Source organism: Vitis vinifera, chromosome 19 (genome assembly GCF_030704535.1).
Source record: "Vitis vinifera cultivar Pinot Noir 40024 chromosome 19, ASM3070453v1".
NCBI lineage: Eukaryota > Viridiplantae > Streptophyta > Magnoliopsida > Vitales > Vitaceae > Vitis > Vitis vinifera.
In genome coordinates, this window is record NC_081823.1 from 13,684,837 (window position 1) to 13,702,854 (window position 18,018).

At 34.2% G+C, this 18,018-nt stretch overlaps 1 protein-coding gene across 1 annotated transcript; it reads left to right on the top strand.

Annotated features, from left to right (window-relative positions):
• The first annotated feature begins 9,897 nt into the window (after positions 1-9,897).
• LOC104877692 (probable disease resistance protein At5g45440) lies at positions 9,898-11,187 on the top strand. The gene has a single exon (XM_010646469.1). The coding sequence runs from the start codon at positions 9,898-9,900 to the stop codon at positions 11,185-11,187; it is 1,290 nt and encodes a 429-aa protein (XP_010644771.1).
• Positions 11,188-18,018: the final 6,831 nt, after the last annotated feature.

Consider the following 18,018-nt stretch of genomic DNA (forward strand, 5'->3'; position numbering starts at 1 on the left):
TTCCATGCATAAACACAAAAAGATTCATACACATCAATATGCACTAACTAAAAAAATTTCTTGGTTCCATGTCCTCTAAAAATAAAGAGGCCTCTTGGTTATTTTACCATCTACATAGGATTCACAAACTGAAAGATTCTATGGAATAAGTAGGTCCAAACTTAATTAGTCTTTGAATCTTATTTAGATTAATATGACTAAGGCATTAGAAGTCAAATGTTTGACTAGTGCTAGGTTCTTTTTTTTAGTGAGATCTCATTATTCTCATTACTTGGCAAAGTGATAATGGAGTCTCACATAAAATAGGTAATACCTCCTACTAACTTGAACAACTAACCTTGTAACTAAAGCTAAGGTAAGTATAATCCCATCATGTGACCTTCTCACTTGTTGAAAACTCTATAAAGAACTACAGATAGTGGGCCTGGAATCTATCCACCACAATTGGTGAGATCCACCATTATGTATTCAATAATGAGAACATGATGTGTACTTATCTATCCTTAGGCACTCTAACCATTCCCTTTTTAGTGTCCTAAAAGGTCACAAAGGAATTACTGCCCATGAGTTTATTATCTCATTCCTTTTCTTGAACTTTCCTTATTTGATATAGTTATTCTTCTTCTTGGTAGAAGAGCCTGAAGAACCTTGACTTCCATATGAACACTCTTCCACTCTTTGAGAATCTTCTTATTCTTACTTATTGAAGCCAAAATATTTGCTCTAATAGCACATATTCGATATGAAAAAGGACACTCAAATCACCCAACTTGACCTAAATCGATGCTAAGACCCTAACCATGAGTTTAACTTGTATTTTGGAGATTTATCTCAGGTTCAAGGGAAGAAAAGGGTGAAAGTTGAATCACTTTAAATTTTGAAAGATCAAGAAAGGGGAAAGGCAAGAAAAGGATATCATAAGATTGGGAGATGAGAAATGACCATTATGGAGTAAGAAAGAAGGCAAGAAAACATGGGAAATGAGGCTTGAAGCAAGATTCATCAAGCTGTATGGTAATTTAGAACTCAAAATCTGGTGGTAACATGTACTCTGAATTTGAGGAAAAATTTGGAGTATTTTCTGAATTCTATTTTATACATACTATATATAGTTTTGAAGCTTGGGAAGTTAGGAGTCCAACTCTTCAAACGGTGTACAAATCAGAGCTAAAATGAAGAAGTTATGACCATTTGAATAACTACACAAAGTTGAAGGGTCATTTCAAAATGATTTTGAAATCCAATTTATGAATTCGAAATTCAATTCGAAATTACCTCAGTTTCGAATTCACCTAGTGCCACTTTGATGTTCACATCCTCTACCTCAAGAATTGCTTCTAAGGTACTTCATCTACCCTAAATAGGCCCCACACGACTAGAAATCACCATTTTATTATTTTTTTAGTCATTTTTAGGTAATTATTTTGTAATAAGTGGCCAATGAGAGTGTGCCACATATTAGGTAATTGATGATATTATTTAAACTCTCTTAGTTCTAGGGTTTAGGTATCTTGGATCTTTTTCCAGAAAGTTTGACATTAGAGATGGAAGAAGATGAGAAGTTTGGTTTGTTTGTTTTTTCTTTTCTTTTCTTTCTTCATTAAATGTATTGTTTTTAGAATCTTTTGATTCAAATTATGGATTTTTACCCTATTATGGATTGTGAATGTGACATCATCCCCATGAGAAGCTAAAAATCCAACTTGGGGCTTGAAGCATGAAAATCTAAGGGCTAGAAGCTTATAGGAACACTGGGTAAATTATTATAACAATGAGATTAATTATTGGGTCGGGTGACAATTTATCAATTTTTTATCCTATCCTTGTGAGTTAGTTTAGGGAATGATATGGTAGGTTCTTACCTGATACTAGTGATTCTTGGTAACTCTTGATAATTAGTTATCTCGGTCTTCCCTATCGTCATTTGCCCTAAAACAAAGCTATAAGGAGTAGGAAGAGTTAAAAAGTCAAATCTTAAACCAATAATCAATCTCATTCATTTAATGGTTTTAGGAATCTGTTTTAAAAATGAAAAATTAGGTTTCAGATGCAATTTTAAGTTATAGAACTCAAGTTGATCGCGAACGGCCAAAGACCTTAAAAGTTTAAGATCACTTTGCTTAAAAGACCCTTGTTTTTTCTAATTTCTATACCCTAAGTTGAATTGTGGAAAACCTTAAACTTGAATAATTCAAATGTAAAATCAATATTCATTTTGTTATTAATTTAATTTCTTTTACTTAGTTTGACTTTATTTGCATATTGTTTTCCACTTTAGGATTCAAACAAAAACAATTCATTTACCTTAGTATTAACAAATCCTACCAAGCTAGTCCTTGAGGATGATACTTGAAATACTACAAAAGTCATAGTGGTTTTTTCTTTGATTTTTCTTAGCCGGAGCTACTACATATTAGGCTTAAGTATTTTGGTACAACAGAAAAGATTGGTCACTTAACCATCCCAAAGGAATCTGGTGAGATCTCTAAGATAACATGAATCCTAGTGTTCATAATAGTCTTAAGGATAACTTGTCTAGTTGACTTGTCCTTATCACCAAATAACCCTTGCAACTTTAAAGAGAATATCATAGACCGTGGCAATAGACATGTGTTGCTTTTGCAACACATTATCTAAAGACCCAAGTATGGGAGACTTAGTCTTCTCATCCATCTTATGCCACCTTTGATATGCTTCTCTTACTTTATGATAAGTTTGTTCAAAGGAAATAACACACAATACCTAAATCGGCTTCTATGTAATTAATACTATATCCAAATTATTTTCAATCTATAATTAAGTACAATTTAAACATGAAATAAGAGGTGATAGGTTAAAGACATGATATTTGCAATAAATATAATAATTTCATGCATTAATAAAAAGAACTTAACATTCAATGTAAGTTGGTAAGTAATTTAGCAAAAATATAATGCTCTTAAACTACATGTCTTTTTGCAAGGTATCCTAGTATTATAAGAATCAAACCTTCTTTAGGCAGGTCATGACTCTTATTACCAAGGTAGAGACCCTCTCTAATTGATCAACTTACCTCAAACTTTAAAAGTTATTGTAAGGCATTGATCAACATACCCTTTTTGTTTAGCCCTTACCCCATGCAAGTGTGACCACTTTAGGTGATACTACTACTTCATGTCTAAGTTAAGTGTGTAACCAAGATCCTTACATCAATGTTACCAAGTGAAGAGTTTCATCTTTAGGATTGACCACTCCCACTACAAACATATATAGTTTGTCCATAAAGGATAGTTCATATATCTTGATTCCTTAGGCCGCCCCATCTTTAGAATGATGATGCACCCAAAATCAAGATGGGCTCAATCTTGGAGGCTATGGGCTTGCCTATGGCCCTCTCCCACTTAACCTTTTGAAAAATATCTTTTAAAGCATTAATAATTATCTTGATGAATAAATTATCTTCTTTGAGAATTTTCAAAAATATTTATTTCATAATTGGAAATCCAAAGTTACAGGAAAATGTCTATATGCAAAATTCAAAATTCCTATGAGAGTATTTTATTAAAAAGATGAATTTTGATCAAATGTTCATTCTCAAATGTAAAAATAAAAATAAAAAAATAAAAAAATAAATAAATAAATTAATTAATTAATTAAAAAATTAAAAAATTATAAAAATTTAAATAAATAAATAAATAAACTATTTTCATGAAAATTCTCCTCATTCACACAATTCTAATTAATAAATATTTTTTCTAGGAAATTTTGTGAAATAAATTTATTTCCATCAAATCACTAAATATCCTTTTGGTAACAACTTAATGCTTATCTTGATGAATAAATTATCTTCTTTGAGAGTTTTCAAAAATATTTATTTCCTAATTGGAAATCCAATGTTACAGGATAATGTATATTTGAAAATTTCAAAATTCCTATGAGAGTATTTTATTAAAAAATGAATTTTGATAAAATGTCCATTCTCAAATTAAAAAAAAAAAAAAAAAAACTATTTTCATAAAAATTCTCCTTCACACAATTCCAATTAATAAATATTTTATCTAGGAAATGTTGTCAAAGATATGCCATTGGAGGTGTCTAAGCAAAATTTTGGTGGTAATTATCCTGCAACTTATAGATTTGCAAGGTCTTGGCAATCAATGCTCGATGAAGCTCATGAGAGCTTAGAGAAGGCATCTAGAAGAATGAAAAAGTATGTAGACAAGGGCTAGAGACCCTTAGAATTTTAGATTGGGGATAAGGTATTTCTAAAATTAACCCCTCATATGTGGAAGAAAATTAGCAACAAGACTATGTAGAGGGGTTGATTCCCAAATACGACGAACCTTTCAAAGTGATGTAGAAGGGGATAGGTAGCTTACAAATTGAAGTTACTAAACAACCTAAAGGTATACCTCACGATCCATGCGAGCTTCTTAAAGCTTTATCATTTAATCCTAGTCTCGAGAAGGATACAGGCAAGGTGAGTCATTAGAAAGCAATTTGATCGTGAGGTAGATAAGATATTGGATCATTGAACTACGGGAATGAGCAAGAAAAATTGAAGAATTGATTTTCTAGTTCAGTAGAAGGATAGTCTTGAATTAGAAGCTAGTTCAGAATGAGATGTGATGTTATGGCAATTTGAAAAGATAGTCTAAGCCTATCCACGGTCTAAGTTAATAAGGGCATCAACTACATCAGGTTGAAATGGTTTGTTAGCCCCTTGAAATGGACCATGCAATCCTAAGGCCTCATGGGGTGACACCTTGGTGTCACGAGTGACCAATAACAACAACAAGGTGATACAAGGGTGCAATGCCTTATGCAAGGAGATGACTTGGTGAGCCATGGGTGCAATGCCATGGTAAGTATAGCACCAAGAGAGACTTGAATGGACATATCAATGCGGGGCAATGATGCCAACTTAGATGCAATACATAAGGATGTAATGCCTTAAGCATGGGGAGTCATGGGTGCAATGCCATGACATGTTATCACACTAAAAAGAGGGCTTGGGTAAGGCATGGAGTTGCAACAACAACAAGGTGGATGCAAGAGCATGTTGCCCTAGCACAAACGCAATCTGGATGTACATGCTAAAAGAGGGCTTATCCTACACACGAGCCATATATATAGATGCATGCGATAGCAGCATGAGGAGTTGGACTTAAAGTGGGACTGCAAATTAAGCATGAGTAGAAGTCTTGATTCCAAACATAATTATGGTCTAAGTAGGACTAGAATTTAAAGTCCAAGTAGGAGTGGTTACTGGCACAACTTACTAGGAAAATTCCTAGTAGAACTAGTAGCACTTTTAGTCTAACAAGGAGTGGGTGGTGCCACTTTATAAATAGGAAAGGCTAGAGAAAATCTTGAGAGGGATATAGAGAGGGAGATCATGAGGGAAGTTTGAACTCACCAAAGCTATTATGGAAATTTGGCTAAAGTCTTATATTCTTATTTAGTAAGTTAATAAAATACATGTTGGGGTTGGTGCCCTATAAACCTCATGTATTGCCTTGCATGTTGTTACCATCTCATAGGGAAAGGTGTAGACTATCATAAAGAGCTTCTAAATGCCACATAGTCATGAAAATTTATGTGGGAATTTTGCGCTTGTGACAGACCTTTAAAGTTTGTTCAAGGGGAGCCTTCATCTCCCTCCATATATTTAATTATTTGCTTGTTTTTTCAACCCTATTAATGCAACACAGGTGAATTTGCCCAAAGGTTTATAAGAAAATTCATATCAGTTGTGTTCAACCTATTAAATTCTACTAGGCTTATGTATCAGTATGTAAATTATAGCTTCTTCCCCAAAGCCCAAATTTTTCTTTGGCTTCATGGTGTCAACATTTCATGAAAGTAAATGATGCATTGAAGAGTAAATTTACCTAAAATTAAATATGGTGTGCTAGGACATAGAGATTTATTAAACATCGACTAAACTCTAGGAAAATGTAAGGGTGGCTTGAAACCTAAATTTGAGCAAATAAAGAATCCGTTTGACAGTGCTTTTAGAAAACACTTATACTATAGAAAAAAAAACATTTTTGAAGAAAAATAAAGCATTTGACAAAATTTAGAAAATACTTTTAGAAAGTTCAAAATTAAATTATTTGTAATGCTTCTTGGAGAAACACTCTATAGTTTATTCTCCCAAAAATACTTTTAGAGAAAACTCTTCCACTAAAAGCACTTAAAATAGAAACTCAAGCAAATCTAATTAAATCTGCCAAAGCACTGCTAAAAAAACCAAAAACAAAAAAAAACAAAAAAGGAAAAACAAGCAGAGTTGTGTATATTCATAAAACTGAGCAGCATAATTTCTTGAAATATTTTATGATTTTATGCATACGTCCATCCTGGGATATTGACCCACGTTGCAACATTGATTGCAAGATATGTCTGTTCTTTCTGGAGTTGGAAGATTTTTCTTCCTTCTTCGTAGCTACTACCAAATGCTGTCCGAGCAATCACATCCCATGTCAAATTTTCAAGATAGGGCCAAACATCCGACTCTCGTGATCCCTCCACCGAAAGCTACAACTCAAATGAATTGTCGGTAACATATTCTATAACAAGTTCAACCACACAATAATAATAAAGTCCAAAAACATCTCTTTCAGTGGTAAAATTATGGAAACGGCCCATTGGAGAAAGGGGGAAAAAGACTATACGAGTATGTGAAAAAGAAAGGGAAAGGTAGGACACTGGTATGTGAGAAACTAGTCACCAGTACTTCATTAAAATGACTGAAATATTTGGGAGTTCTGATGTTTATACAGGTTTTTATAGGATTAAAAATGATTTAAAAAAAAAAATTAGAAAGTTTTCTGGATGGAAAGCTGGGTTGATGATCTTTCTGGAAACTAAGGTGAAATATTCTCGTTTAAAAACTGGGCATTGAAAATTACCTTCAACTTTTCTGGATGGAACACTGGGTTGATGATCTTTCTACGTTTGGCCCATTGTTCACCTTCCTGGGCCACTAGACCAGAAACCAGCAACTTGACCAATGGGTGTGAGGGAGTCTTTTGAAAGATATTGGGCTTCAACAAAACATCCCTCATTAGCTCAGGCTTCATAATGTTTACCCTTGGATTTGGACTCACCCATGTAAACGAATTTTTACCCAATTTTGAACTGACAGCCTTGGTTTGTATTTCCCAAACATCTTCAAAATATGACAATCACCAATTTTGATTTTTCATACAGTTATGAAGTATGGTAATTTTGAACAACATATGGAAACAACCTATTTCCCGACCTTGAAGGGCACAGAATATTGCTATTTAATAAGTTTTAGTTCTTTTAGGCTATGTTTGGTTCCTGGAAAATGCGAGAGAAATAAAATTGGGAGGAAAAATGGAAGGAAAGAAAATGTTAAGAAAAGGAATATAATTTTTTTCACTTGTTTGGTTATCCATGGAAAATTCAAGGGAAAGCAAAAAAAGAATTTATTTTCTTTTATTTGGTTAACCACAAAAAAAGTCAAAGAAAAATAGAATGAAAATAAAATCAACAATTTGCTTAGATGGTTATCAATTTATTAAATAATAAAATCAATTAATCCAATAAAAAAACTGTTGAAAAGCGTGAATTTTTCGACATAAAACATTGCTCATAAAAAAGTCTGCTATTATTATTTTTATTAATAATTATAAGATTTATGTATAAAATTTTCCTCATGCTATACAAATAAAATATACGAGTAATAACTATTTTTTATTTTCAAGGGAACATTTATATCTAATAAAAAGCTCTTAAAAAAATTCAAAAGGATTTTCGGAATCAAAATTTAGAAATAAAATATGTTCATATAATGTAAAAATAAAAAACTACTACATAAAATATAAATTTCAAAATTAAAAAGGATTTTCTAAATCTAAATTTAAAAATTAAATTTGTAAAAATAAAAAGATACAACATAAAATATTTTTTATTTGTAAAAATAAAAAATAGTAACTTTTTGTTTTTACGTATTTCGATCTTACATTCGGCCAAAACTCACTAAGGAGCTCCTTCAAAATCTTCAAATTTCCCCCTCTGGCAGTAGCATGAACAACTCTATTTATCATCTCTCACTTAAAAACAGAAGGGATCTCCCCAATTTGCTCCTCCATCTCTCCACCTTTGCCAGTGGAGAACCTTGGGGAGACTACAAAATAAAAAACAAGCCTAAAAACCTCACAATTCTTTCTCCTGGCAGCAGCATAAAGTATCTTAGTGACATCATATTCTCCTTCTCCAAAAACATGAGGGTCTCTTTAGAACAACTCCTATCAGAGCTATACTACATATATCAGTATCAAGAACTCTTCTCTCTAGCTGGTAATCCTGCACTAAAAAGGATGTTATAATAAACTGCTCAATGTTTTGAATGAGCTAAGATGATATGGAGGCTGCCATTACAGTGCACTGCCCTCTGAATAACCACTCATTTATCTGCAATGAATCATGCAAAATTCATACATATATCTTATGATCAATGTAGAGATACATGATTTGAAGAACGCACTTCATCCATGGGAACTCGGGTGCCTGAAAAGGGTAGGTTTTCGGCATTGGAAGGTGGTCACTCTTGGTGGCCGTTGAAAGGGTTGATGACGGTGAGAAGCCATAGCCACCAATGAAGAGGAAGTTAGAGGTGAAGCCTTGATGAACAAGAGCCTGACAAAGTCCCCCCCAAAATGGGTATCAAAACTAAGGTAAAAGTAGTTGCAGACTTGATTATCCTTAAGTTGGTTTACACAACTTCTAATAGCAGCCAGCCACTGAAATTAGCCAACTATACAGAGTGCCACTCCACAACCCCATGATGCTATCTATACAAAACATATCACCTTAAGCACCTGAGGCAATCAAACTGAACTCTGTGCTCTGTTCGGCAGCCGCAAATACGTAGATAATAAGAGAAATCAAGGAAAGAAGAAGTCCAGAATTTGAAATTCAATTTGTAAATTATCGAAAACTCAAGAAACAACAAGCTGGTAACATTTCTAATCAGGAGAGTAGGAACTGATATTTCTAACAATCCAATGTTAAACCTTTTAAAAATTGATGCCACCAACAATGATACAAAACAATAACCAAGCACTTAGAGGCAGCAACAACATACATATATGCAATACACAACTATAGACCCATTCCCCCAACCAAATTATGAAAAAACCATAAGCTAGTAAACAATAGCATAACATCAAGGGTAAAAATCAAATCAAATCAAATCCAGAAAGCAACAAGCCAGGAAAGTTTAGAAAAATTCTAGCGGAATTTAAGAAACGGGAAAGGCGAAAGCAACCTAGAAACCCAAAAAGAGAACCCAAGAGAGAGTGATTACCTTGGGTTCCAAGTTTTCACAAGATGAGGTGGATTGGAGTTCAATTCATACCTGATCTAATGACATGGATCCGAATACATTCACTGGATTTTAAGAATTCATTTCATCCATGGGAACTTGATTTGAAGAACGCACTTCATCCATGGGAACTCGGGTGCTTGAAAAGGGTAGGTTTTCGGCATTGGAAGGTGGTCACTCTTGGTGGCCGTTGAAAGGGTTGACGACGGTGAGAAGCCATAGCCACCAATGAAGAGGAAGTTAGAGGTGAAGCCTTGATGAACAAGAGCCTGACAAAGTCCCCCCCGCCCCCCCCCCCCCATTTTTTCCCTCTCTGATTTTCCTCATTATTTTTTAAGGAAAATAATAGGGAAAATATTACAATATTTTCCTTTATATTTTTTTTCCATCATACTTTCCATGTCATCCAAACTAAAGAAAACCATTTTCCTCTACATTTGATGCTAGAGATGTGGAGATGATCCTATCTCTACTCTAATATTGTAGAAAAGGCTGAGAAGCAGATACTAGGGTTGTGCTCGAATTCCTGTGGCTGGGCGTTCAAGGGTTGTTTGAAAATGTCGGAAGATTTTTTAGAGTTTCTGAGGAATAAATTCATTGATGGCTTAGCGGAAGCAGAGGATCAAGGGAGGCAACTGCCTATGCATCGTCAATTTCAAGGGATTCGGGGCGTTTTTCTTAGAAAGGACATCACCTCATCCACGCCTACCCAAATGATCCAAATGAGGAATACGCTCTACCGGCTCCTCGCTGTGTACACCGACTGCCTCATCTTCTCGGAGAAGCATCCAATCCCAAGCACCAAGTTTCTCTTGCCTTTCTACAATCTCTTCCACTTCTGGTTTCTCAAAAGCACCAAGGAGGTGCTGGGGCGAATCAAGGGAGATCTTGGTCTGTATCCGTGCATAGAAGACTCCAATGGCTCACCCGATCATAGTGAGGATCAAGAAAGTCAAAGTCATGATCCAGAAAATCAAAGTCAAATTTGGTATCCTCATGTGTCGGAGATACGAGGTTTTGATAGACAATTCTCAAAAATCCGAAATTGGCTTCTGCAATCTGATGAGGGATTCAAGGACATTGCAATTGTTGGGATTGGAGGTTCAGGCAAGACAGCTCTTGCCCGACAACTTTTTTATGACGAACATATTCAGGGTGCCTTTTTCCCCACACTTTGGATCAGCTTATCAGGAAAGATTGATGCAGACATAGACTTAAAGCAAGTTGTGAAAGACATGTTAGTGGAGTTGACTGCTGAGCATGGACATGAAAAGAGTTGTAGCACTGAGGAGCCGTTGTCCTCCCTGGGCCGTCGGTTGTTGGGTAAAAAGTACTTGATTGTGCTTGATGGCATATGGGATGAAACCAGAGATTGGTATTTCAGTCTAGGCCAGGCATTGAACTGGCCTGATAGGGACTGCAATATCCAATTTGGTAGAGACCAGAAAAGAAATGGGAATACAGTTATCATTACTACTAGACTTGAGGAAGTGGGAAAAGGGATGGTGGGTGATAAGTATCTGCATAGCATGGAAGGCATTGGTAAGGATGAGATTTGGTCCATATTCGATGATGCAGTTGATAAAAGCAAATTGAATCCTCAACAGAATGATAAATTGAAGAAATTGCAAAACGAAATTGTGAAACAGTGTGATGGCTTCCCTCTAGGTGTGAAGACATTAGCTGAGATCATTCCAGGCGCATTGACTAAGGATCATTCCGGTGTCGATGCAGAACCAGAGAGGGGACACATTGACTCAGATCATTACAGTGCCACACAGAACCATAGAGGGGACACATTGACTGAGATCATTCCAATGGAGGTCCAGATTGATGGAGGGGGGTAATTTTCTTAGCTTTCCAACTGTTCTTGCTTTTTATCTATATTCACGGCTTCACATTTAACTTTGCATCAAATGCCATCAGACGTGGAGGTTGGCTTTGTATTTAAATTTGATGCAAGTATGAGTCAATAGCCTGTCTGCAAGTATGAATCAATGCCATCAAATGTCATTTATTTGCTTATTTGTCCATCAGGTTTATTGATATTGGAAGTTCTTTAAATTATTGTTCTGGGTGTGTTAAAAATATGCCTTTCTTCGCCATGATCAGCTAGCTATGCGTAGCATGAGTTATATGATGAGATTCATCAATGATCAGCTAGCTATGTGGTACAATTGTGTTGAAAGGGATCCCTCAGGCTTCACTGTCCAACATGCAAGGTTTGTCCAAAAACCCTGAGACATCCATTAGCTTCTAAGGTTGCTGGTAGGTTGGGCAGCAAGCAATCTTGGGCCAAGAAGAGAGGGGAACCCAATAACATAATGGCTTTCATCCATTGGCTTGCAAGCTTGCGCCCAGAAGAGAAGGGAGCCCAATTTCATTTCGTTGAGTTCAACAACTCATAAACCGGTCTCACGTTTCACTTCCGCCAACTCGGCAAACTGGTGATTCTTACCGAAATATTGACTATGAATGGCCCATGACCATGATGCACCATGAATATTTATGGTCAATTTTTTGGTATCTACCGCACAGCTTTCTCCAATACCCCAGTGACAAGTCACCAAAAGAAAATATATATATATTTATAAAAAATAATCTATCAAGATAGATACAAATGATTTAAAATTTGGATTACAAGATAAAATTAATTGGTGAAATAAAATATTATCTTAAAAAAAATTTAAAAAAAAATATTTGTTTGGATCAACTATTATAAAAATTTAGTATGAACAATATATAAAAAATAAATACTTTATTATGATCATTAATTTTTTAGTTAATTTGATGCATATGACAACTAATAGGAAAAAAAATAGAATCTTTAAAAATATGTTTATATAAAAAAAAATTAAAATAATAAATGTATAAATAAATTAAATTGAATTCTAGGTGATTTTTCTTTTAATTTAATTAATGTGATAAATATGTAATCTACTTTATCACATTAATAATAGATTCATGACTTGAAAAAAAATATAAATTACTTGAAAAATAAGTTATACCATAAATGTAAAAGAATTGGAATAAGATGTTATCAAATAGATACGTGGGTTGATTTATAATAAGATGTTATCCAATACAATTTTAAATAACATTATTACAAAAGTAAATATGATAGAATAATAGATACTGGTCTATCTATCTTTTAGAATACTATTAGAATACTAATATTGTTGGTTCTAGTCCACTCATTTCATTTAAGAGACTAAATTGGAATTATTTTCATTTTATTTCTTCAATTATTGATAAGGACCAAGAAATTAAGTTTCATTCAAATTAAATATTTTGGCTATCGGTTTTAACTTAAATGACAAGTAAAAGGCAATGGAAACTAGAATGAATAGTGCGGTAGCAATAAATACGAGAATATTAAATCATGTTGCCAACTATTCATTTTTAACAAGTTATAATTGATTCGTATGCAAACGATAGTTTTTTCTAAGCTTAAAAAATAACATGTTATGGAGCAAAAACATACAAATTACTCAACTTTATCCTATAGTTAAGCCATGTATTTCTTGAGAATAATTGTGAAAATTGTTGAGAAATTATGTAGAAATAGAGTAAGAAATATTGGATTAGTATTTCAAAGGTATCGAAATGTAGAGGGGATTTTGATGTTGGTTTTGATATTGGGATGATGCTAGATATATTTCAACATTCAAGAGGCTTTGTTGAATTTATTTTGATATGCAATTTTTTGTTTCAATTTATGCTAAGGAGTTAAGGAAGTGGATGCTAACTATTTTGATACTTAGGCTTTGTGTCTAAATAGGATCAATGACTCGCTATATTGACAAAGGCTAATAGCTATTGAGTTGGAGGAGTTTGTCAATTCAATATAATATGTAGATTTCGATACCTATTTGTTAAAGGGGTTAACATGATGAATGTTTATCGATTTTTATCGATATGGTGATTAATATTGGTGGCTTAAGAGATATCTAGTTGTTGTGTTAGAGTTTGTTGAATTTTTTAATACTTAGTGCTAGAACCAAAAGTGGTCTTAATAACCCCATTAATTTTTATTTTTTTTAAGTTTTCTTTTCTTAACAATTTCGATATATTTTCCCTATGTAGATTAGATTCATTTTTGAAATTCTTAATATTTCTTAAGTATGTGTTCCAATTATATAATAATAAAGAAAAGTCAACTATTTTTGGAAGAACAATAATACATTTTTGGAAAGAACAATAATACTCCTATAAATAGAAGAGCTCTTGGTCTCTCTCTCTCCACTCTTACTATTTTTGGAAGCATTTCCATACCTATCATTAAACAATGCATAAAAGGAGACTAACAGAGTGGAGATCAAGGATAAAAGAGTTTAAGACGGTTACTTGAAGAACTTTGAGTTATATAGAAGTTAGGAGTATAGATCAAGGTATGTTTTATTTTTTATATCCAATATGATATTTTTAAAGCATGATATTACACACTAAATATGAAACATTTTCCAAGACTTAGTCATTAAAATTTTGACGTTGACTACTGAAGTGCTCCTGATTTTTACTGTTTTATTATGTTTGTGAATTGGGATTTGTAACTTTAGATTATTTGTTTTAGGTGATGTGATATAATCCTATTAGGCCACTTGGTATCTAATTCACCATAAATGGGTTGTTTGTTTGTTAAAGAGGAGGATTTAGGACTTCAATAATGTTAGGATAGGGTCTGTAAAAGTAAGACATAATTTAACAAAGTTAGACTTGACTTTCCACTCCCTTATCCATTAATGTCATTTAGGTTTTATTCAAGCATTCAAGCATCCATCTCTTATATTGTATATGATTTGAGCATATTAGGAGTTACATGGAAGATCTAAGTCATGAGGTTCCTTACAAGTTGATGAGTTGTTCACAACTGGTTCATAGACTTAGGCAATCCATCTGAGATTGTGGTGAATTATCTCTTAATTTGAGGGTTGACTTATCTTAGCTATTAGGATGGTTTTCCCATGATAAGTGCACCAATATATATTGTTATACATTGGACATGATCTATGGTGAATCATAACATTGGCTATTGGGTAGTTACGATCACAAAGCTACTATGTTGCATGGAGTCTTAACCTTGAGAGAATATTGAGTTAGTGTTGAGGTCTTTAGTGGCTTTAACCTATATGTGAGATCCTAAGGTGGACATATATTCTCTATGGATTAAAATACCGTTGATTAAAATAGGTGACAATAGATATTCTCAATATAGGCACCATGATATCTCATGAGTTTAAGATAGTGTATCCCCTTAAGTGATCCTAAGGATTTGTGATCATGAAATCTATGATACGTAGTGATTTCAAGTGGAATTTGAAAACAATGACTAATGAGGGGGAGAGGGTGAAGGCTATGGATCTCCCTTTCTTTGGAGGTGGAAGATGGCTTTATGGAAAAGCTATAGAGGCCCTAACCCATAAGGGGGTATTTATAGGGTTGCTAACTAAGCTTAAGTGACTTGAGCCTACTAAAGGTTTGGTTTACTTAATCTAATCCAAAATGGGTCTTAATTGATTAATTAACTTAATAGGACCTACTAATTAATCAATTAACCCAACCCGAGACTTTGTTCACTAACCCCCATGTAATCTTATGTAATTCTTAAAAGTCCTTTATGCACAAAAGTGAACCTAGAGCTAATCTAATCCTCATAAATCCATGACAATAAGGTATATGAGCTCAGAGTAGGGACCACTGAGACCCATAGGAGTATTAGCTCCCTCATAATCTAATTCCAAAATTGATTTAACATTCAATTATAGAGAATCAACTATACTTCAATACCCTATGTAAATAATGACGAGACACTATGTGCTCAAGTCTGTGACTTTCTATTCATTGCATTCAATCTCCCTGTGAAATGGTGTATATAGTCTAATAAAGCAAAATCTATAAGTCTTTCAAGACTATCTCTACTATCCTTAAGTTATATATTCTCCTATTGTGTGTTCAACCGACATGTCTTAACTCTCAAAGAGCATAAGTTAAGTTTCACTTAAAGAGCTACTTTAACCATAGTTTTCATGAACACACCTCCTTGGGATCACCTAAGGAGACACTCTGTCTTAATCCTATGAGATATCATAGTGCCTCTATTGAAAATACTTATTGCTACTAGCTTCCATCAACAATACTCAATCCATAGGGAATATATGATTAACTTATAATCTCACTTGTAGGTTAAAGCCACTACTAACTTTAGCACAATCTCAATATTCTCTCAATATTGAGAGATGACATAATGAAGTAACTTGGTGAAGTCATGGCTATTTGATAACCTTAAGTCATGACTCACCGTAGATCTTGTCCAATGTGTAACCATACACACTAGTGCACCCACTATGGGAAACTTATCCCGATGACCAAGACTAACCATCCCTCCAATTAGGAGGTAGTGTACTACAACGTCTAAAGAGTTGCCTAAGCCCATGAACCAGATGCGAACAAGTCATTTATTTACAAAGAACCCTTGACTTGGATTTTTCATGCAACTCTTAATGCACCGAAGTCATATACAATGCAAAAAATGCAGGTCAAAATGCTTACAAGGTATAATGCATGGAATTAGGATAGATAAAAGCGACTTGGAATTTTCTTAATAAATAATAAAATCCAAAAATTTATTACATTATTTCATGCTTTTAAGGGCTCTATCTTAACAATCTCTCACTAGTCCTTAAAGCATCATGCCTTTAACGCATACTACGTACATAATTGACACCTAAGCTATCCTAATGACTATTGAAGACTCTTCTTGTAGATGTCTTGGTGAAATGATTCGCCGAGTTATTCACAGATGAGAAAATTAAGGTTAATCTTAATAGAGAAAACACCCCGGAGGGGGGGGGGGGGTGAATTAGAGTTTAAAAAATTCTTTTTCAAACACAATAAATTTAAGCACAAGAAACACAAATATAAAGACATAAGGTTAAAGAAAGCAAACTCAGATTTTATAGTGGTTCGACACTTTCTTGCCTACATCCACTCTCCTCAAGCTCCTAACCGAGTGAGGGTTCCACTATACTTGAAGCTTCAACCAAGCTTCTAATCACTTTTACACTTGGATTCTAGCTTTAATGGGTTCTTACACAATCTCTTTAAGTCTCTACTCACTTGAAGGTTTTAACACTCAAATAATAAGTTTAAATCTCTCAACCTAGCTTAACAATGGCTTAAATACAACTCAAGACTAGGATGTATCACAAAGGTGTACTAAAAAATATGCAAATTGAGATTTAATGCACCAAGAAAAGAATGCGAGCTTTTAAAGCAAGAACAAGTAAGTAAACAAATAAATGCAGATGTTCTATTTTTCATAAATGAAATGGAGCTCTTAATTTATAGGTTTCTAACCTCGGGAGCCAAAATGCCAAAAAGCAGCCTTGACCAGTCAAGCTAGGGATCGACTGATTCATTAGCCGTTGTAGCATTTAATGCTTGGTAGGTGATTCGTCCCCAGCAACGGCGCCATTTGATTTGTGCACCAGATGGGTGTTATCAACATAATTTATAAAACCTAAATCACGTTACACTAGGGTAGCATGACTATTGTAGTATAGCGGCTCTAGGATCGTCCACAGGGATGGGTTTTCTTTGTACAAGTGACTTTAGTGAAGGTAATGAAATGATGCTTTTCCTTATGAAAATTAGCTTTTAAAGAGAATGGAATTGTGGTTGAAAAAGTTGATTTTAAGTTAAGCAAAAATAACAATTGAAGTTAACTACAAAGAGAATGTCTCTTGGAGCTTTAGGTCACTAGGATCGGGTTCCTTAGGCAAAGGGGGAGATTCCAGATCTTCTCCTCGCATTGGGGACAATAACATAAAGGATGGTTATCTCCCGAATTGGTTTTGTATTTAGCAATTAAGATTTGTGTTATCAACATAATTTATAAAACCTAAATCACGTTACACTAGGGTAGCATGACTATTGTAGTATAGCGGCTCTAGGATCGTCCACAGGGATGGGTTTTCTTTGTACAAGTGACTTTAGTGAAGGTAATGAAATGATGCTTTTCCTTATGAAAATTAGCTTTTAAAGAGAATGGAATTGTGGTTGAAAAAGTTGATTTTAAGTTAAGCAAAAATAACAATTGAAGTTAACTACAAAGAGAATGTCTCTTGGAGCTTTAGGTCACTAGGATCGGGTTCCTTAGGCAAAGGGGGAGATTCCAGATCTTCTCCTCGCATTGGGGACAATAACATAAAGGATGGTTATCTCCCGAATTGGTTTTGTATTTAGCAATTAAGATTTGATCCAAAGGGTTCATGAAAAATGGTAGTTGCTTTCCATTAATGGCTTCAAACACTAAAGACCCTCACCTTGAACCACCTTACAATGGCTCGTACTTGATAACTAATGAACATCCATGGATCTAGGATTAAGCATCCATAGAATCCAGAAAGCTTACCAAGTATTGGCCATTTAAGGTGATTCTCACCTTGAACCACCTTCCAATGGCCCGTACTTGATAACTAATGAACATCCATGGATCTAGAAATAAGCATCCATAGAATCAGGAAAGCTTACCAAGTATTGGTCATTCAAGGTGATTCTAAGGGATTTAAAGCTAAACCTTGAAATAAAAATCATTAATGGTTAACATCTACCTTCATTTAAAGCAAGGAAAACTCCTACCTTTGCATCCGAGTCCTTCCCCTAGTTTCCATCACTCC

Excerpts from the sequence above, each read along its gene's own strand:
- LOC104877692 (XM_010646469.1), top strand. The coding sequence starts at position 9,898 with ATGTCGGAAGATTTTTTAGAGTTTCTGAGGAATAAATTCATTGATGGC.